Source organism: Grus americana, chromosome 20 (assembly GCF_028858705.1).
Source record: "Grus americana isolate bGruAme1 chromosome 20, bGruAme1.mat, whole genome shotgun sequence".
Taxonomy (NCBI): Eukaryota; Metazoa; Chordata; class Aves; order Gruiformes; family Gruidae; genus Grus; species Grus americana.
Window position 1 is genome coordinate 6,308,362 of NC_072871.1, and position 21,526 is coordinate 6,329,887.

Below are 21,526 nucleotides of genomic sequence, written 5' to 3' on the forward strand. Positions count from 1 at the left end.
GCTGTTGAGTTTGTCTTCCTGTCAGCCTTGTGTTTGTATTGAGATGTTTCTCTGAGAGCCAAGAGCTTCCCATGCTTGCTCTGATGAGACCACTGGTGGGCAAACGAGGCTGCCGCTTCCCCTGGGTAGGTTGTGTTTTGCCATGTGCACTGGGTATCCCTGGGTGGGAGCTGCCGTGGCAGTCTGGCTGGTACGACTTTGAAGCAACAGGAATCATGCTGAGAAGGTTGACTTGCGGTTAGGCCCTGCCGCACTGGGTGCTGTACAAACGCTAACGCCATCACTGCTAATCCTGGCTCCTAGGAGACACTTCAGGACAGAGATTAGATGCCTTGAGAAGAGCCTCTAAATCACATCATCAGCCACTGGTGAGGGCGTATGGTAGGCGCTGTGCTGTATCCCATGGGGGATGCAGGACACTCAAGATGCAGAGCCTGAGTTTTGTGTTGGAGATCCCTGAATTGTGTAGCGCTTCCCTGCTGCTCAGTCCTGTATGCCCTTCAGCAAGGAGCTTGCTGGAGCTCTTCTCCCAGAGGTCTTAGAGCATAGTGCTGTTACAGCTCATGAAAGGCTGTGTGGGCGAGTGGAGATCCTGCCTTAAGGCTGGGCTTTGTACTGGGCTGATCTGCTATGGGGAGGGACGGTTTTCCCAGCCCCTCTGCATTTCGGGGAGGGTTGGCACATCCCAGTTCTGCTTGCCACCCTTGAGAAGGATGGCGTGGGCTTTAATGACTCCAAGCCAGGGCAGAGACGTTGGAGCCTCAGGGACTGCTCTGGTTTATGTCACCATGACCCCTCATCTTCTTTGTCTCTGTAGCCCATTGAAAAGCTGGTGGCTCTTCTGAACACTCTTGACAGATGGATCGATGAAACCCCACCAGTGGATCAACCTTCTCGCTTTGGGAACAAAGCCTTCAGGACCTGGTATGCCAAACTAGACCAGGTGAGTATGTCTTTCACGTGTAGTGTTACCTGCAGCTCCTACAGAAGGGCAGCGTGCCCAGCAGGGACAGCAGAACGGCTCCATCATTGTGCGGCAGCCAAGCAGCCTACAGAGGAATTGCTCAGATAAGCTGTGAAGGATCCACCTCTTGATATGCATCACTTACTCCTGATCTGATGCTGTCCTCTCCTCTTAGGAGAGCATATGGTCCACATAAATGCTCTTGGCTGAGTCTCCAGTCCTGGATGAGCCACAAGAGCCCTCCAAGCCCAAGGAACTCCTTTGCTTTCTAACTACCCACTGTGTCTGCTAGCTGATGAGTGACACAAAATCAGAGGAAGGTTGTGAAACTGCTCGACTTCCTTCAGCTCAGAGCACTTGCCCTGCACTGAGCTCTGGAGGTGGCACAGGCACATTCCCAACAGCAATGAGCTTGCAAGAGGTCTGCTGCTCTATTAATGCTTTTGTCCTGGAGATGATTCGGTGGGTAACTGGGTTGATGTACTTAGATGGTGAAGCTTATTTTTCCTACAGGATAGGTGTGGCCTGGATAAGTGTCAGGACAAGCTCTCCCTGAACTGCTCCATTTCTGGAGATGACTTCTTCAACAGGAGAATTTGCTCTTCTGTCATGCTGGCTCTGGCCATTGTAGGAGTGCACTGTTCCAGCTCCCCCTCTGCAGCAGTGTCTGAGCAGAGGGTGCTTTGCTCCTGGGGACTGTGACAGATCCGCACTCACTCGAGGGAGTCTTTTATGTCTTTCAGGAAGCAGAAAAGTTGGTGGCAACAGTGATCCCCAAGCATTTGGCTGATGCTGCACCAGAAGTGGCTGTGTACCTGAAGGAATCCATGGGGAACTCCACCCGCATTGACTATGGCACAGGTACCCAGGCATGCGTGCTGGTTGAGGCTTGACTTCCTCGGGTAGTGACCCTTTGAAGCCTGGTGCTGCATTTATTTAAATATGTTACTGTCACTGTTTTTTAGTGCCAGCTTGGTGCGAACACCTGCCTTCTAGAGCCTTCTCACCCCTCTGTCCAGTGTGGGCCATGACTGAGAGAGCTGGGGCTGGCAGCAGGGCTGTGCTAGAGCTATGACACCCTTTTCGTGTTTCATCCGAGGAAATGTGAACCAAGCTGTGCGAGCCCTTCTGGGATAAGCTGTAGGAGCTACTTCACCACGTACAGCAGTCCCACACCTGCTGATCTGCAACAGGCAGCTTAGAGGGATAAAACATAATTCCTTGAATTGGAAGTAGAGTGGGAACCAAATTCATGTTCAGTGGGAGGTGTCTTGAGGTTTGGTAGTCCCTAGAAGTGACATCACTGCTTACAGAGGAACTTTAAAATCCAAAGGTAGAAGGGTTTGCGCCTAAGGAGATATTTCAACCTGCATTTCAGTAACCACACTGGCTTCAGTTAGATCTAAATCCAGAATCGTCTACATGCTCTGCTCCTCTGGCTGGAGGACAGGTGTCCTCACTGAAGGACAGGAGAGCAGGACACTGTGGCTGCAAGGAAACATGACTTTGGATCTGGTCAGGGAGAGGAAGAGGAGGACGTGGCGTGGGTAAAAGGATGAAGAGCTGGAGGCTGTGCAGTGCTTGCCAGGAGAGCTGCAGCTTGCCAGCACCAGGGGGAGATATTGTCTTTGGAAAGGGACCCGCTGGCTGGGTTTTTGTCAACTCAGGCAAGGAAATTCAGCCTTTCCTCCCCTCCTGTGTGTCCCAAGCCAGAGGCCCATATCCTAGCTCACAGTGGCTGGACCATAGCTGCACTTTGTTCCTACACTGGGAGCTGTCCTTCTTCATAGCATGGATCTCGTACTGCTGATCTCGTACTCTCCCTTCTTCCGTGGTCCCTTCCACTAAAACACATTTCTCCATTTGCTGGTTGTTTCTTTTCCTTGCTGGAGAACCAAGCTGCAGGGGCTCAGCCTGAGATCCTAGTACCTTCTGGGACGGACTGTTCCCAGCAGCGTCATGGGATCTGCATCCTTCCAACACAGAGATATTTTTGAAGCAGGAGGAAATCTGTTTACTTGCAGATGTGAGGTTCTCTCGCATCCCCTGTGCAGATAGCTCTGCAGTGCTCCACTTCCCCTGCTGTCCCAAGCTCCTGGGAAAGGCCCTGCTTTACTTCCAGCATGACCAGTGTTTTTCCTGGAGCTGTTTTTCCTCAAGAACTTCTTTTCTCGAAGTTAATAATCACCTTACGAATGTCTAGAAGGTATACTTTGGGTGGGTGCTGCCTGGGGATGAAATATTGTCAGCTCATGGCGTTGATAGGGCTGATAGGGTTGGGGCTCTTGAGACAGGACTGGGACTGCTGTGATTTCTGAAGAGCCGTTGTGGTGCCCACAGAAAGGTCCTGGGGACCAGAGACACCTGTGTCACATCTCTTCATGTCTTTTTAACTCCAGGGCATGAAGCTGCATTTGCAGCCTTTCTTTGCTGCCTCTGCAAAATCGGTGTGCTCAGAGTGGATGACCAGATGGCCATCGTCTTCAAAGTATTTAACAGGTGAGGAAATGGAAGGAGAAGGCTGGAAGCATTGAGGGCAGATCCCTGACAGTGTCCGCTTCCAGCTGTTTGAGATATGTGAGAAGTTACTGCCTGTTCTCTACACCAGACTCCTCCTGTAGTCTGGACTGATTGTGTCCCCTTTCTTGCACTGATCTGTACCCATTTGGGAGTTAGAAATTGTAAGAGCCTTCTCCTGGGGGGCGAGCTGAGCAAATCAAGGGCTTCTACGAAGGTGTGTGCATAATTAGAGAGCCTGAGTGCTGAAGGACTTGCAGGCCTAGGGAAGAAGGACAGAGTGGGAAAACTGTAGACAAAATCAGGAGGCAACTGTACTTTTTAATGGATTGTACAGTGACCCATGGCATCTATCTCCAAAAGGGGTGACAGCACCTTGTCTGATAGAGGCTGGGTGTCTTTCTGGAAAGTGAACTTTAGCTGAACATGAGTTATTGAGCTCCACAGAGGTATGTGGGTGAAGCTCTGTGCTTTGTCATAGACGGGAATATCTGATCGGAGGATCTAACATCTCTTCAGGCATAAAAAAAAAATCAATGAAACCGACAGCCTCCACTGCTCCTCTAGATGTGTTTCCAGCCCAGGAGGTAGAGTTGGTAGTGATGAAACTGGTGGAACGGGTGTTTGGAGTCCAGAGATCTAATCCCAGCTGTATCACTGTTTGGTGGCATGGAAACAATTTCCTTTAACAGTACTTCCAGCTTTAATTTTCCACCTGGAAAGTGGAAGTAGCGGTTGCTGTAAGGTGGAAAGTTTTCTGAGCTCTTTTGGAAGTTGTTGAAGGAGAGTGAAGTATCAATGTTTTCAAATAATAGCGGGGGTAGGGAGAGATCTGCACTGGCATTTTAAAAGGTGCTGGTATTTGCTGCTATACGTACCGTCAGGCTGCTTTCTGTGGCAAAGGAGCTAAATATATATTCTATGTACTGTGATGTATGTGGGGGTCCTACTTGCAAGTGATAAAGGTTGTGTCCTTCTCCAAACTGGTTATTCTTGTCCTCATGTAAGTCAGAAGATGGCCTTGTCTTAACCCTTCTTTCTCTCTTTGGTCTCAGGTACCTAGAAGTGATGCGAAAACTTCAGAAGACCTACAGGATGGAACCTGCTGGCAGCCAGGGCGTGTGGGGCTTGGATGACTTCCAATTTCTACCTTTCATATGGGGCAGTTCCCAGCTGATAGGTACTAATAAAAATCTTCTCGTGTCCCAGCCTGCCCCCTGCCCCGTCTGTCTAGGTTGCAAAGATGATGGGACTTGGGACTGACTTTTAAATTCAAATATGCCAAATTTGTCTATAATACAGTAGAAGAGTTTGCTTGGGGCTTGGATTTTTTTTTCTCAGCTTTCCAAATAAAGCTAGTTGCTTAGGTTGGGAGATGGAAAGCTTCCTTGACTACAAGCTTTTTAAAAGGAGAGTCTTGGTTTTGGTGCTAGAAAACACATTTTTCTGCCCTGGGGAGTTTATCAGGTGCCCTCACTGCTGAGGCACTGGAGTGGGAGATGAGATGGAAGGGAGCAGCTCTGTGCTGACTTCTGAAGAACTCTGATGGGAGGATTGTGTTTCCTCTGGAAGAGGGGCAGGACAAGACCTGATTGAACTTGATCTCAGAAGAGGGGTGCCGTACAGGTTACTTCCTATTGTCTCTTACTCTTTTTAGACCATCCAAATCTGGAGCCTCGACACTTTGTTGATGAGAAGGTGGTAAACGAAAACCATAAGGACTTCATGTTCCTGGAGTGTATCCTCTTCATTACAGAGGTGAGGACTGGAAGGTTTGCCCCACAGGGAAGTTCTCTTGACATTAGATAGCTGGCTCTGGCTGTGGTTTTCTCTTCCTCCTTTGCTTGTTTGTTTGCTCTCATGGAACTGTGCGGATGAGCCATTGTTGCATGTCTGAGGTGTTCTCTTTGAATGGGTTGAGACAGGGATGTTGAGAGTAAAGTATAATTAAGCTAGATGGGCTGTGGATTGCAGTCGAAGGGAGCTGTAACAAAAGCAAACAAATAACCTTGGATCAGTCAGTGGGAACTTGGACGGAGAAGACTGGTGCCTACAAGTACGCTAGGAAGATGTAGGAGCTGCAGAACAACTGGGCTTGCCAAGATAACCTCCCTTCCCTCCAGCCCTTGGGTGCTGCCTGGCAGGCCCTGGGCCTCTCCTTGCTTAGGGCACGCTCCCAAACCTCTGTGCAGCTTGATCTCCTCCAGATTCTACCAAAAGAGTTGCCCACTAAATGCGCCTTATTTGCAGACGATCTAGAGCAGAGATGGTGCTGAGTCTCGCCCATCTGGCAGCGCGATCCCATTTCTGCTCAAGCACTGTGGGGCCCTTGCGTGAGGAACTGGTGATATTCAGCGTGTTGCTGACCATGGGCAGTGTTTCTCAGCGAGGGAGCTCACGGCTTTCTGCCCTCAGCCGCAGTGGATGATCTGGCCGTGTTCCTACCATCCCCCTTGCTGCACGGTCTGGGCAGGGAGAGCAAGAACCACACACTCTGTTGTGGTGAGGGATTTCTTGTCTCTGGCGATGGGATTAATTTTGAAGGACAGAGTGCGGTTCTTCCCCTTTGTTCTGTTTGCTTCCCCCCCCCGCCGCCTCGCCCCTCTAATTTAGTGATTAGATGTGAGGGGAGGTTACAGAATATGAACTTAGCCTTTCATGTAGGAAATTTTCATAGGAGCCTTTGGCCCAAACCCCAGGAGATGCTGTGTCCAGTCCTGCTGCGTCTAGTAGGGTTTGTTGGTACTTTGCACCTCACAGGGTTTAACCCTTAATGCAGAGATAAATCATACCAGGGGCAGTAGAGAGGCACTGGCGAAAGAGATCAGGATGAGGACAGGAAATCAGGAGCCAAGATGCTCTAAGAATTATTTTAATTTGGTCCTCTGTAATACCCAGATGGTGCACTAACCTGTTAAAAACATGAAAACATAGATCTCTCGAGATGTATGTAGAAAATTCTGCAGTGCACAGATGACGTGTAAAGTTGAAAATACGCAGCACCATACTGCTGCTTCAGGTCACTCTGCTTTTGCCTGCAGAAAGTTAGCTTTTTAGTAGGCTTTTAAAATAAGCGATTTCACTTCTTTTTCCGCACATTTGTTGAGAATCATGGAATTCAGTGTTTCTGCTGCGTTCCTCAGTGCCACCTGGTGGCAAGGAGCCCTCTGCTCGGGCCCTGCTGGCGTGAGCCGCTAAGGGATGGCAACAACTTGGATTATCAAGCGCATGGCATTTTCAATTCTTCATGCAAGCGCTCTTCATTTTTTGTAAAAATTTTGCTTTTAAAATTTGTTTTTTCTCTCCCGAATGCCTGGGAAGGCTGTAACTGCCACTAGGGGGGGCTGAGACAGCCCCAAGTGCCTCCAAATGCTTTCTCTCCAAAATCAACAGCAAAACAAAATAGCAGGGAAGAGATAGAAGGGATTATAGACTTAAATAAATGAATGATATTATTTTCTTCTGAGCTTTCCAGCTGGAAACAGCTCTCCTTTAAAGGTGTTAAACACTTAGCAAACACCACAACAGTTCCCATAGTGGGTCTGGTACATCTTACCGACATGAGAGCAGGTTTTGTTTCAGCAAGCTACAACCGAGGTAGGTTGTTTTCTTTCAACCAGGAGAATATTCTCTTGAGCAGGTATTTTTCTCAGCCCCTGGGTGACGTTTCAGGGATATGAATATACACTGTCGTGGTGTTTGCCACGTGTATATTTAAACCTCAGGCTCTTAAAGTAGCAGTGAGATGATGTCCAGGCTGAACCCACTGAGACATCCTCCTTACAGCAACGAGCCTTGCATAAGCTGGCCGGCTGTTGGGAAATCTGCGGAGTGTTTTTGGACCTGAACGCATGGTTCTTGAGTAGGGTGAGGTTTACGGAGCCAGCTGGGACTCAGAGCCATCCCCCTGCTTCCGACTTGCCTGCGGGGCGCATGTGGTACCTGTAGGTGTGAGGATGAGGAGGGTTTAGGAGCACCTCTGCGGTGCCTGCTGCACTAGGGGCTGTGGACGGCAGCGATGGCAGGGCCGTGTGTGTTTGTACAGAAGAGGGGTGCCAGGTACGCTCCGGCTGTTGCAGTGTAACAGTGCAGATGCTCCTCCAAAGGCAGGAGGAATTTCGGCTTCAATCTGGCTTCTAAATTTGGAGATTTGGGAAGGGAGGGCTCGGGTTTCGGCTGGAAGGGAAGGAGCTGACAGGAAAGCACGGCCTCAGCCGTCCCCCTCCCCCCGGCACTGACAGAGGAACCATTTACAAAAGGCCGATTCTCTTGGGAACTGAGAGGCAGGAACGCCGCGTCTGTGAGTAATTTCCTGCTCAATATGGCTGCTCTGACTCACTCCGTTCCCCTGGGGTCACTGCGGGACTGCAGCGCGCTCGCTGCCTCTTGCTCTCCCCCCCGGCTCTCCCTCTTCGCCCTTTGTGGCTGGAAGGAGATGATTTTTTTTGTTTTTTTTCCTCCCTCATTCCCCTTATTTTTCTCTCCCCGGTTTGAAACCGTAGCCAAGCCGTCCCTTGCCGGGCTCCCTGGGTGAGGAGGGCCGCGATGGTGGCTGTGCCAGGCATGAGCGTGGGGCCGGCCAGCTGTGCTCGCCTCTTCTGCGCTCTCCGGCACGCTCACTCTGGCTTGGGAAGGGGGGAGAAGCAAAACGCGGTGGTGGTGGCTAATACAAGCTGTGCCCCTCTGCGAAGGGCGGTGATGCTGGAGGAAGGTTTGCCGTCGAAATGCACACAGGCGAATCTCCTGTTTGAGGGGGGATGCTTTGAGCGAACCGCCTGGTGCTGAGCTCCGCAGCAGCCTTTAACTCGGGTACCCACTGGTGCCAAATCCTCGTGTTTAATAACGCGCCGGCTCTGTCGGGTAACGTTGTGCTTTGTGTATCTGCGCGTTTCATCTTGTATCCGCAAGGAAAGCACGCGTGGCGGAGGGGAGCGGGAATGGCTGAGTGGCTCATCTGTCATTCCCAGCTCACGAGAACCGCCGAGGGGAAGTGGGGATGTGTCTGCGCTCTCCTGGCAGTGGGCAAAACTACAGACCTGCTTCCCCCGCTGCTCCAGCCCTGGGGTCAGCAGGTTTGAAACACTTCCTCCAAGCAGTTGGGTTTTTTTGGGTGTCCCCCCCCTCCTTTCCCTCTTTCTTTCTCTGCTGCAGGCTGGTGCCACAGAGACCTTGCAGAAGGGCAGCAGCAATTTCCCAAAGCAAATTGATCGGCCTTGCTTGCTTTTACAGTGGGCAGAGAGGTGGTTTTGGAGGCTCTTTTCCCACCCTTGCTCCAGGCCTGTGCATGCATGGAGGGAAGGGGTTAGTTGTTTGAGCCCTGAGTTGAGAACGGGAGTCCAAGAGATTCCTCTCTCCCCACGCTCCTTTTTAGCGTGAGCTTCGGCCTTGTGGTTTCTGATGTCATGGGAACTGTGCTCAGTCAGAGTGGCTGCGTTGTATTTCTTTTTCTCCCCGAGGGTCTGTTTTTGTTCATGGAGGAGAAGGAGAGACAACTACCCAGGGAATCTACATGCAACTGTCCCTGATTGCAGCTTCCTCCCTCCTCCAAACCCCTTGCCCTGGGAGGAGAAACATTGGAATATAAAAAAGTATTAAATAAAATTAAAAAAATTTAAAGCATCTGCTGCAAGCTAGCAACTCGCAGCTCTGGAGCTGGTTTGAAGAGTGGGACTGGAGCACGTCCCCTCCACTCCTGCCTCCCCCCGAGCCCTCCTTTGCTAGAGGCAGGTGTGGAGTGGGCTGCGGACACCAGAGCTGATGCCAACCTGTGCTGCCCTCTGTATTCAGGGAAGGCAGCGGCGGTTGTCGCTGCTGCTTGTTGTTGATCTGAATGGAGAATGAGTCATTTTCTTGGAAAGCCCAGCAGTGTTGCACTGGGAGGTTTCTGGGTAGAATAGGAACAGCATTGAGCCAAGCTCTGTTGGGGGGGAGAACGGGACTTACGTGGGGCTTTTTTAATGCAGTCATTAAAAGGGAGGTGTGCAGAGGGAGGTTTGATTAGGAAAGCGTGGCAGGAAAAAGCTTAATTTTATCGGGGAAGCGGGGGGAGCTGGATTGCCATGGCTTCATGTGATGTGGCTGCAGCGGGAGGGAGGGAGGGAAGGCGCAGTGAGGTGGCTGGTGCGTGGGTCACAGGGCTTGGTGGGAATGTTTGCTTGGAGAGAGTGTGAGCGTGAGTCACTGCTGGTGCACGAGCTTCCTGGCTGGCCTGGCTCCCTCAGCGCTGCTCTCGGGTCTCTTTCAGATGAAGACGGGCCCCTTTGCTGAGCACTCCAACCAGCTCTGGAACATCAGCGCCGTGCCCTCTTGGTCCAAGGTCAACCAGGGCCTCATCCGCATGTACAAGGCAGAGGTGAGCGCTGTGGGCAGGGGGAGGCTGCTTGGCCCCACACCGTGGGTCAGCTCTCCTCTTCTGCTGCTCCTTGGCATGGGGGCCCCATCACAGCTGGTTGCTACCCCATGCTAAATGTGGTTTGGGACCCCTTGGCTGTTCAGGTGCTGCTGGCTAGGAGGAGACTCCTGCCTACCTAATGTTTGCCCCAAAACCAATCCCAAACAGCCGTTCCTTGCAGACGTGACTTTTGCCATTTGTCTTCCCATAGTGCAAGTTGCAGGTCTCCAAATTAGGGCCAATGTCTTGACCTGCCTGTCCTTCTGATCCCCACACTGCTATTTTACCAGCCAGAGGAGACTTAATTTAAATTATCATCCCATGTTTCAAGAGCCCTAGAGCAGACTGAACACTTCCTACTGATCTCCCCTCTCTGAGTCCCGTCTGTGCAGTGTGCCAGACCAGCGAGGCCACAGCTACCTCCCCGGCTTGGCAGCCCTCCACCGGCCAGGGCTCTGCTGGCGCTGCCCCAGCAGGCTTTCCTGGCGAACCCTGACCTGGGGAACCGGACGGTTTTGGCTCTCCCTTATCTCTCCTTCCTGCTCAAGCTAACCCTGAGCTTGAGGAAGCAGGACAGGAACCGCCACATCTGTGCCTCCGGAGGGAACAGCCGACAGGCGGCATCCCTTTCTGGGAAGGATGGGACTGTGCCGGCTCTGCAGGGAGGCACTGGCTGTGCTAAAGATGCTGGAGGAGAAGGGGTGGCACAGCTGCCTGGTGCACCTGGAGAGACCAGTGGGGCTTGAAGGAGTACCCTGTGATCTCTGCTCAAGTCACCCAGGCTCCTGTTGCTGGGACATACGGCAGAGGCTCGGCGGGCAGCTCCGCTCGGGCCCAGTGCACAAAGGGGTTAACTGTGCCGAGCGAGCTCCCTCCCCCAGCCCTTCCTCTGCACTGCACATCCTGTGTTTAGGTTCCAGGCCACATACCTCTCTAATCTGCGAGGTGTCACTCCCAGGCCTGCTGGCTCCTTCCGCCTCCAGCTCAGCTTTCCTCCAGGCCTCCAAAGAGGAGAAGGGAGGCTGGGGGTCGACCCCCTCTGCCGGCTGCTCCTCGGAGGGGTGCCCCTGGGTTGCCCCTCCGGGACTCCCCCGGCTCACAGCTCTGTCACAGGGCCTGGAGATGCTGCTGGCTGGGAAACCCTGAGCTGGAGGCTCTAGTGTGAGAACGGGGCGGGCGGTCTGGAAGGAGGACCCCGCCACTGGGAGCACTGTTAAAGTGAAACATGGGTCCCCTAAAACCAAGAGCCTAGCCTTGGTCCTCGCTTTCCTTTGGACTAGTTCCTTCCCACACTATTAGGGTATTCCCCCTGGCACCTCAGGTACCCCACCTGGTGCCCCAAATGTGCCATATGGTTGCCCCTACCTCATGCACCATGAACATTGCCAGAGGAGCTTGGCAGTGATGTGCCCAGGGTGCAACGTGCATGTCCACTGATGGCTCGGGGCTGCCGTGTGCTGGCAGATCTACCTGGCCTGCTGGGGACAGTGCAGCTCAGGGATCTCTAGAGAGTGGGAGATTCTCTGACTCTTCTAGGTGTACCCGAGACATGATCTTTTCTGGAGGCCTTGGTCTATTTTGAATAACAGATGACGTTCTGTGTGGAAATGCTGAATCTGGTACTGGTGGGTTTCTAGAAATATCTAGAGGTGTAGCTGTGTCAAAGGGAGAATGCAAAAGCTGCTAGAAAGGGTAAGGACACAAATTTAGGCTAAGGTGTAGAAAACATTGAGTCAACCAAAGTGCTTTAAATTTAGTTTTTTCCTCAAAGAATGTTTTTAGATCTTAAATGAGTATTCCTAAGCACACGATCCTCATGCAGCAGCGTTTTCTCCTCGCACTGCATGGTGCCTGTGTTCACCTGGATGGGCAGAGGAGAGGGAGATTCCTGCTGAGGAGTCCTCACTGGTTCTTTATATCTGCTCTGGGGATTCTTCCACCCCACTACTGGCTTAGCCGGTTCCTGCCTGGCTTGGGAGATGAGGAGCATGAACACGGCAGTGTGGCTGGGAGAGCTTTCAGTTACGGTGTGCCTGGCCATGCAGCTTTTACCAACATTTGCAACTAGAGGATCTCTCTGATTTTCTGGGAAGGACACAATATTCAGGAGTCGCTGAGGCTTCATCCTTTGAAAACTGAATCCTGGGTGTTTCAGGCTAGGCACCCGCAGTCGCTGCTAAAGATCTTGTCTGTTTGCTGCTGGCTCCCGAAGCAGATTTCTGCTCAATGTACCCAGCTGTGTAGCTTTCACCATTGCAGTCTTGCCCCAGTTATGCTAATGTTGATAGTGGCTAAGTGAGCCAACAGCCCCCAAGTGCTGACATGGGTCTTAAGGCAGGCAGCTTCTGTGGCAGAGCTCAGAGCGCGTGATAGTAAAGAGAGGGAAGGTTTTGGGTTATGGTGTTGCTTTTTGTCTGACTGGCTAAGGTGAGAGCAAGATTTCCCCCCCCTTTTTTTTTTATTCTCTCCCTTCTCCTGCCCCTCTGATCACCTGTCGCAATTAGATCAGGTGAAATCAGACACTTGGATGGAGGCTCCAGCTCCTTAACATGTCTGGGGTGGCTGAGAAGTGCTCGGTGCCAGGCGGCGCTGACCGTGACTGGGTTTTGAGTGGAGGCGGCAGCACGGCGATGGGGTCACTTGCTAGAAGCAGACCAGGAGGAATCAAATGCTCAACGGCAACCTGCTCTCGCTTGGTAGGAGTGGGGCAGTCCCCAGACCTGATTCATTTAAAAAGCACTCTGGATGCTTTGTCTCTGCTCTGTCCCCTCTGTGGGATGATTTTAAACAGCCATCAGAAAGCTCCGGTGCATCCATGTGGCTGGGAGCTCTAGTCTGCATCCAGGCACTCCAGGGTACTTGCTGCAGGGTCTGTGGATGGGCACTAGACAGCAGACAATGTGTCTTCAGCTCTGTGTGTTTATGAAATCTCAAATGTGTCTATTTTAATATAAATATAATGGGTGAAGATGTGTTCACTTGGAAGTGCAAGGGCTTTTCTTATTCTCTCCATCAAAGGCGAGTGAAGAAGTCGACAGAATAGAGTGTGGTTAAAGCAGCAGCCTTGATGTTTTTCCCCTGAGCCTGCTTTTGAGTCTCCTGACCTTTCCTTCTCTGCTGCAGTCAGTCGGGAAATACTTTCCATTGTAACTAATCTAGTCCTAGTTCCATCTTTAAAGGTTGGACCTAAAGCATGTTTCTACTCCCCAGTTGAGTCCTGAGCAGGCCTTCAGCGTGATGAAGATGATGGCAAGAAGAAAATACACCTGTCCCTCCATTGGGCTACTGTTAGCTACGTCAGTGTCACCCACAAGCAATGCAAGGAGGGTCCTGTTTCTTGGGCTGTCAGTGTGTTAAGTGGAATGGATACTCATTCTTCCCACTGGTGGTCAAGTCTCTTCATCCAGAGCCCAAACCAGTCTGGTCTTCTGTGGGACTTCTTGGAGCTAGTTGGGGTGACGTTTCTAGCTGTCAACATCTTCAATACTAATTTCTCTCTTTTCTTCCCTTATGTCACTGCTATCTAGCCCTGCTTCCTCTGAGGGTTTGTCTAAGTGGCTGTGCTGGGAGATGGCAGCAGCTCTGAGCATCCCACGCGTTAGGAAGCTCTGAAGGTGATGTGCCCTGATGGTCGCAGGACTTCTTTCTCCCTGGTGCCTTGCCATGGAGGCTTGTGGTTTTCCGCATGGCTGTTATTCCCCAGGAGTGGATACAGCCGTGCTGTACTTTCACCGCTTCCAAACTCGCTTTGGCTCCAGTGTACTTGCGAGCAGTTCAGTTGTGCCAAAACCAGTTGTCTGACCTCTGCCTCCAAAGGGATTACCGTAGGCCTGGGTTTCTGAGCACAAACCCTCCTGCTTGCCCATGACAACAGGACGAGGGCAGGCTGCCTGCTGCTGCCTGTGCCCTGTTTGAGGTGAAGAGCTGTCTGCAGCACACGCTTCCTCCCCGTCCCCAGAGCCGGGATCTCCCCTGCTGCAGTGGGTTCAGCTTGGCCCCGTGGAGGGCACAAGGCTCCTTCCTATGGAAAGGAGAGTTGTAACTATGATGTGGCTCTTGCCTCCCTTTGGTAGGAAGGAATTGTGCTTTGAAGAAATGCCTGGAGGAATGAGCCATGCATCTTGTCCTCAAGATCTGCCTGGGAGGCTGCTGGTTGCAGGCAGGAGCCAGTGTGGCCTTGACACCCTCCTGCTGCTGTGTCTGCAGTTTGTGGGGAGCCAGGTGCCTGCCTAGTGCAGCATCCCATCCAGCCTGGCTCTGAGCAGGTGCTGGTTGTGCCAAGGAATTGCTGGGACTGGATGGATTCCAGTTGGTTGGTGGCTGCTGTGCTTTGGTTGTATGTACTTCACATCTCCTGGAGAATATGACTCCCATCAGCAGACCTTGGCTGTGTACATGGGAAAGGCTTTCCTCCCAAGACACAGGACACGGGTTTTTTTTTTTCTCCTCTTCACATCCTATCTAGGGAGGGAAGAACTTGCCCCTCTGCCTGCAGCAAGGAGATGGCCACCATCTCACTAGCCATGTCCCCAGGTGCCCTGGTAAATGAGTCTCCATTGCAGCACAGTGAGGTTGTCTCCAGCCCTTGTTTAGCACAACCGCTCACAACTAACACAGGCAATGTTAGTGTAGATGCAGCTGCTGGGTTGGTGTGCACGTACTGCTGAGGTCTGTGTGTCTGGAGGTGAGTCTGCTCTGTGCTCTCTGTGAGTTTTGGGCAGTCTGAGTCTGCAATGACTCAAAAAACCCAGAGCTCTGAGAAGCTCTGCCAGGCGAGTGCTGGCAAACTTTGACGCGGTTATTGACCACAGTAGCTGGCCTTCCTGCCCTGGTGGGATGGTGAGCAGAAGGGGTTCTGCCCTCGCAGCCCAGCTCTCCCTATGCAGAGCCTGGTCTTAGCTTGACGAAGCAGCTCTGAGCTAAGCTGCCTTATAGTGGACATGTATGACTGATCTGTGATCCAAGCTCCCCCTGCCCTTATTCTGCAAGGGGAGTGGGAATTTCGGGGGCAAGGGGTCGTTGGGAATAGGATCACGTCTTAAACGATGGCGGCAAAATCAGTGGTGCTTGTCTGTCAAAGACCTGAGAATCCAGAACGCAGTTTGGGCAGTGCCTTGAGCCTGGAGCATGGGCACCATTCTGGGGAGGGAGAGGCTCTTCCCAGGGAGTTTCTGCAGTTCTCAAAGGGTTTGTAGGGTGAAGCTCTTCAAAGAGATCAGCTCGAGCAATGAGAGGTGGTGGTGAGAGAGAAAGCTGCTGACATAAACATGCCTCTTCTGCTGTCCTGGTTTCATCTGAGCAAAAGGCTCTGGCTGAAGGGAAGGGGATGGGGATATGAAACGTTACTGGGCCGAGGAGCCTGACGGGAATGTGGGGGGGAGATGTGGGACTGATCCCTCTGCCTGCAGCTGAGCCGAGTGGCCCCAAGCTCGCTGCCTCCTGACCCCGGAGGCAGGATGTAGCTCTGGCTGCATGTGTAAGGTGGAAATGTCTCCTGAATTGACTCCTCTTTATCTCTCCTCCTGCAGTGCCTGGAGAAGTTTCCTGTGATCCAGCACTTTAAGTTCGGCAGCCTGCTCCCCATCCAGCCTGTGATGTCCTAAGGAGGCCGCGGGAGGAGTCGAGGCAGCGGAGGCATAGCACGACGCTCTTCCTCCTCCCCTCACCCCTTCCTCATCACCTTGCCCGTTACACACAGCCCATTCATTCCTGCACATCCTCATCGGCAACTGCAGATCCAAAGCCCTCGTCGGCCTTGCGCAGGAGACGGGACCTCGGAGCGGCTCCTCCTGCACGTCCCCAGCATGGGGATGTCTCGCCAGCAACCAAGCCAGGGCTGTGCTTCTCCGCTCCGTTGCGTCCACGGGCAGTGCGACTGCTGCGTACGGCGCTGGGCATGTGAACGGGGTTTGAGCAGGGGCTGCCTTGCAGCAAAGGCCCTCTGCTTCCCTTCCTGGGAGGAGGGGGGCGTGGAGGGGGAGGAAGGCACGTGTGTATGTGTTGGGCAGTGGTAACTGCAGTTTCCCTTTTGAATTTCATTGAAGTTTCCTGTTGCTGTTTGGTTTGGGAAACCACTGCAAGGAGTGAGGTGTGAGTCTGCACGTGCCTGTAGGCAGCCACCTCTGCTTGCACGGGGGGGTCTGAAACGGGTAAAGGAAGTTGTAGGGAAGGTCTGTGGGTTGCTGGAAGCCCAGGGTGCCATCTCTCCCTTACTCTGGGTAAGGAAAGCCTCCTCCCTCCTCCCTCCATCTCTTCTGTGAGGTTCCCTGGGTCTTCCTTTCCCACCACCGCCTCTTCTCTCGGGTGAAGCTGGGAACCTTCTGGGCTGCGGGGGTCTGAGCTGGCTCTGGAGCCGGAGATAAGGTCCCCGGAGGGACCCGGCTCTGTGGGAACAGCTATGCAAAGACATCGCTCGAGTGGCGCCTGCTCAGGCTCCTTCTTAATGGGCACAAAACCTCACATGTTCACACACGTTCGTTGCTGGGTCCAACCTGCCCTCTGCACTCCCCGTTTCCCCCTCTGTGCTTTGCTGCCCCGGGGCTGGGCTGGCCTCAGTGGCACAAGGTGACTGTGGTTGCTACTGCTTGGCCATAAATTGTAGTGACAGCCCCATAGCAAAGGGATTTCCCCACGAAGCAGCATGTTCCCCGGCTCTTTTAGGGAGCAAAGGCAGCATGGGGTGGGGGGGGGGCAAGCATGCAGCTGTACGTGCATTTATATACCTGTGCTGGAAAGAAAAAGCGTAAATAGCCCAGGACAGTGGGTTATACCTGCAGAAAGCTCTTTCCCTTTGTCATTCCCTGCTGGTGTTGCTGTGCTGGACTTCGGGCAGAGGGACCACACTTCCAGTGCCACCAGCGGTGGTGTCTCCAAGGCAGGTGAATGAATGGGGACGTGGTCCGGGTGGTACCAGCAGCATCTCTAGGAGGGCAGAAACGGCTGGTGCTGGGTTTGAGATGAGCTGTCGTGTCCACAGGTCTTGACCAAGGTGGTCCGCAACTTTGCAGCTGGAGCAGGGACGTTTCTTCTTGAGGTTCCCAAGCTGGGTGGGGGGGGGACAGGGCTCTGCTCTGGTGTTTGCTAGGGGTTGGGGGCAGCAAGGATCCTTTCTCTGGCGCTCCCGCAGCCCGTGCAGGGGGCGGTGGGGCTGCCCCCAGCCAGGCTGCTCAGCTTTCACTGCTGCACCACTTTACTGTTAAGGGAAAAGGCAAAAAATGCTCACTGGTGAATTTATTTTTTTTTCCGTAATTTTCTTTTTGCCAGACCTACTGACTCCCTCTTATAAAGGTTGTCATGGGTGCTCAGGGGAGGGAGAGCAAGAAAAGAGTCTAAATGAGGAGGCAGTGAAATGCAGGTATCGGCAGAGCTAAAGCAGAGCTTTCTAGCGGTGCTGCTGTCCTGTCTGCTCCTGGCTCGGCCCTGGGCGGGAGGGGGCAAGGATCTTCTGACCTGCCTGAAGCAACTCTATAAACCTGCATTGTAAAAGAAAATGGAAGACTGGATTTCAGCCTTGTGTTACTCCTAAACGGGGATGTGTGTTTTGGCTTTCCAAACGGATCCAATCTGGGAGCAGTGCTGGAGATCTGTGTGCTTGCCGGGACTTGAGTCCATCTCCTGTGGAGCAGTTTAGCAGCCGGCACCTGGAGCGGAGACCCCAGGCAGCTGCACCCATGTCCCCTCACCTTGCTATGTGGCTTTTGGCAAGTGCCACCTTGCTTTAACTGGCTGTGTAGCATCTGGCCAGCAATGACTGAGCTAAAGTCCGTGGTTTCCCAAAGCCGCCCAAGGGTTGGGAACACATCTCTCCTGGTCATCTTATGGCAATGGGGCTTCCATGCAAAAGGATGGATGGAGATGTTGGTATCCATGCATGGAAGGGACACCAAGAATGTCAACTACAGCACCAAAAAGGGGTGGGGAGACACTTCCTTCCCCTGCAGCCGCTGCTCCCTGGGGACCATGTCCCTGAGCTTGGGACCTGCCGAGGAGGTTGGCTCATGCAGAATTCTCTTGCTTGCTTGCCTGAGTCTTCACATCCTTCCTGCTAGGGACTTTTGGACTTCAAGCAGCTAACTCTTGTCTGAGTCTTATCAGCCGGCTTGGGATGTGCCTGCATCATGTGGCAGTCGGCTGCTTGCCTTCCTCTGACTCCCACCGATGTCCATCACCAGTTCTCGGGGCTCTGCTCCTCTCCTGGAGGGTCCACGCACGTAGCAGCACCCAGCGCTGCTCGGTGTCTGAAGCAGCACTCCCCCACCTCCTCCCACCTTGTGGTTTTAATTAAAGTCTCTGTGTTTTGCACTGGTGACTGTGTTGGTCTCTCTTGGACTGGGGTTTGCTGCCACTTTGGGAGCAGAGCCAGCGAAGCCCATGGCTGGAGCCTCCGGCGCAGGGAAGAGGCTTTGCCGTGTCGGTGGTTGATCTCTTGCACCAAAATTGACTCGTTATTTAACTGCATGAAGCAAGTGTATCCAGTCTGTCTTTGTATCCTTCCTAGGTGTCTTTCTGTCATGTAGTATGTTTTATTTATTTATTTAACTTCTTCGCTACGTCCAACCCCTCTCCCAGCTTGGATTTGGCGGGTAGGTGATGTGCAAAGCCTGTTCCCAGGCCAGCAAATACCTCTTGAAGATCAGAGACTTTCGCAACCAAAGGGCGTTTGAGCCTTGTTTCTGAGGCAGGGTGAGAACTGGAACCTTTTTCTTCTGATGTTTTTCCTGTCCTGCTGTAGGGGCTGACTCAGGACTTCCAGCATCAGTTTAGCTCAGCAGCTTTGTTGGATTTATGTAGGAAATTATACCTGGGACCTTCTCAGGAGCGGTTGGAGCTAGCATAGATGTGCTTAGCAAATGCTAGTTTTCTTGTCACTGGGTTATATCTTCTCCGTCAACACAGGCCAACTGTGCGAGTGCATGTTGCTAAAAGTGGCGGCAGCGTGGAGGGATGGATGGTGAGCAGAAATGTCAGCTTGGATCACAGATGTTTTCTTTGAAGGCACTTGAATTCGTCTTGAATGTGTCCCTTGGCGAACATGACGCACAGTGAAGGGGAAGCAGAAGTAGTGTGGGTTTCTCACCATCTTCCCGCTCAGCCCACTGACCAAGCCAGGTTTTTTAAATTCATTTTTCAGAACTGGATCCTTCGGGGTTGCAATACGTAGGCCGGTATGTGTTTCTGTTTAACAGCTGTTCCCTTTACACGGGGCGTGTTTTGCAAATCGTCATCAACCTTCCCCCGTCTCTTTCTTCGCAGCCCTCCTTTATAAATGATCGTTCACGGCAGCTAGTAATAAATGAAGTAAGAGTTAGGAGAAGCAGCCTCGTGTGGCGATAGTAGTAAAAGAATAAAATAGAACTGTTTCATGCCATTGTTGCTGTATTAACTTGTTCTGGTGTGCGGCTCAGTTCCATTACGTAGTGCTGGGTTCCTGCTATTAAATAAACAAAAAAGTCCCCGCTGTTTGTTGAGCAGCAAAATCTGAGCTGGCAGTTCCCAGGATGAAGCCGTGTTTCGTACCCCGAGGAACTGGTGTGGAACCTGGACGCCGTGCTGTGTCCCTGCAACTGCGTTGACTTCCTGAGAGAGGGAAGGAGGCAGAAATGGGTGTGAGAAGGTGGAATTGGTGGTTAACAATAACTGCTAACGTAACCTGAACTCTCCCTCTGCCAACGTGCCGGTGGGAACCTTCTACGGTTGAGAAGCTCACGGGGATCTCGTTGCTGCTTCAACAAGGACTTTCCTGCTCAGATGTAGAATTTAACACGGCTTTTGGAGGTCATTTCATGCTCTAATAGCCAAGAGGAGAGATCTTCATCCTTTAACATTGCTTCCCCTTCAGTGGATGAGCACTCTTCCCATTGACATCGGAACAAACTCCTTGAGCGTCCTTGGGACAGATAAATCTTTCCCTGGACCGATCTTGTAAAAATCGTGCCAAACTTCAAACTAGGATGAGCCAAATTGAAAAAGGGCTGCCTCCACGTCAGATTTAGCAAGGGCTGAACCGTGACGGGCATCTTCAGCTTGGAGGTATGCTCGTTCTGAAGAGCACAAGGCTGTGAACAGGCTTCGGAGGTTAGAAAAGGCTTTTGAGGGGGTGGAGTGGGTGCTTCTGCTTGCTATAAAAAGCCTGGGCTTGGGAATGTCTACATCGGCCGGCTCTACGCAGGGCGTAAATACAGTTGTCGCTAAAATTGGAACGAATCACTCCCTATGTTCCCAGTTGCAACTGTAACACTGATAATAAATAACATCGAAATCCCTAATCAGAATTTGGGCTCCTTAATGCTCTGTGTGCGCAAACCCATGGAAACAGGAGTGGGGTCTTGCGCGAACAGCGCAGTGGGGCCCCGATCCAGCGGGCACCAAGGTGCGTGGTTAACTCCTCCTGAGCACATATTGGCTTCCTTTTATAAAAATAGATTAAGGATGTGCTCAAGGATTTGCTGAGCCTATAAATGGAGGAGAGAGAGAAAGCAGAGGAGCAGTTCTTTATCAGTTCTTCTGTTTCTGAGACAGCTGGGAGAGATGAACCCAAGCAGACTGCAAGTCAAGGTACCCAAATTAACTATTGTGACATGAATTCCTCCCAGTCCTATGTGTGGAAACAGTTTTTTTGGAGACGGTGAGGTCTACAGTGCTGGACCCCAGCCTGGTGAATAGTTGTGTAGCTGTAGAGCGCTTCATGTGTGCGGAATTAATGAGGTACACCAGCACTGCGCTTCTACAGCCTTCATGGAGACACGACATTTTGGGTTTCAAGTGGTAATGCTGCTAAAGGAAATATATGTTGTACTGTTGCTAAAAGAGCAAAGCATGCCAATATTCCTGAGCCGATATGTCCTATAATGGCTACAAACGATATAAAATTGACTGTTGTGATGGTTAGAAAGAAATTCCAGCTAGATTGTAAGATACTGGAGCATATTCTTTTATTGGGTAGTGGCTGATCACTGAAAGCGGCTGCTTGGCAAAGGGTCTTACTTTTCCATGTTCAGAGCATATACCTTTAAAAATATTAGTTTAGGTATTACATATCCCCTTTGAAAAAATTCCCTTGTAGGCAAGAATAAAACTTACAAAAAGGCTGTTACAGAGATCATCAGCTCTCTATTAGATAGCTTGGAATATGCTCCACTAGCACCGGAGTTTAGTCTTCTCCAAATTACTGTAGAGGATTTGACTGTATCTTGCTGATCCATCCACATTTTAATTTCCTCTGCACGGATACATATTGCAGGATGCTGGAAATCCCCAAGCCCACTGGAGCTGCAAGACTGGATGTTTCATCCTGTAACACCAATAAAATGTTAATGCATACTAATAGCAACAGCAAAGGGGTTTATGGAGCGAGCTTGGAAGTATTTTATAATTGCCAGGGTATCTGTGTCACAGAGAATTTGGGGTTAGAGTCATCAAGTATTGCGCTTTGTCAACACAGGAAAAGAAAACCCCTCAAATATATCTCAAACCTACTAATTTTTATAATTAAAGGGGGAAGATGGGAGATGAGTCCCTGGGGAGAGAGTTAAACATAAATTGCATATACATGAGAGAGCTGCCCACTGGTTTGGATGGATTCAGATCTGGGTTCGGTTGCCCACTCTCCCGCAGACCCCCGCTGTAACCTTAACTAAGGACACCACCTTGGTTTC

At 51.7% G+C, this 21,526-nt stretch overlaps 1 protein-coding gene across 2 annotated transcripts in view; it reads left to right on the forward strand.

Annotated features, from left to right (window-relative positions):
* The window catches only part of PTPA (protein phosphatase 2 phosphatase activator), a 28,635-nt gene extending 8,495 nt beyond the window's left edge, over positions 1–20,140 (forward strand). For both annotated transcript variants that reach the window (XM_054849249.1, XM_054849250.1), the window contains exons 4-10: positions 818–943; positions 1,708–1,825; positions 3,364–3,463; positions 4,537–4,661; positions 5,139–5,239; positions 9,726–9,833; positions 15,401–20,140. In XM_054849249.1, the coding sequence (XP_054705224.1) occupies positions 818–943; positions 1,708–1,825; positions 3,364–3,463; positions 4,537–4,661; positions 5,139–5,239; positions 9,726–9,833; positions 15,401–15,475 (753 nt within the window). In that variant the 3' untranslated portion in view covers positions 15,476–20,140. The remainder of the gene's footprint in view (positions 1–817; positions 944–1,707; positions 1,826–3,363; positions 3,464–4,536; positions 4,662–5,138; positions 5,240–9,725; positions 9,834–15,400) is intronic.
* The last annotated feature ends 1,386 nt before the right edge of the window (positions 20,141–21,526 follow it).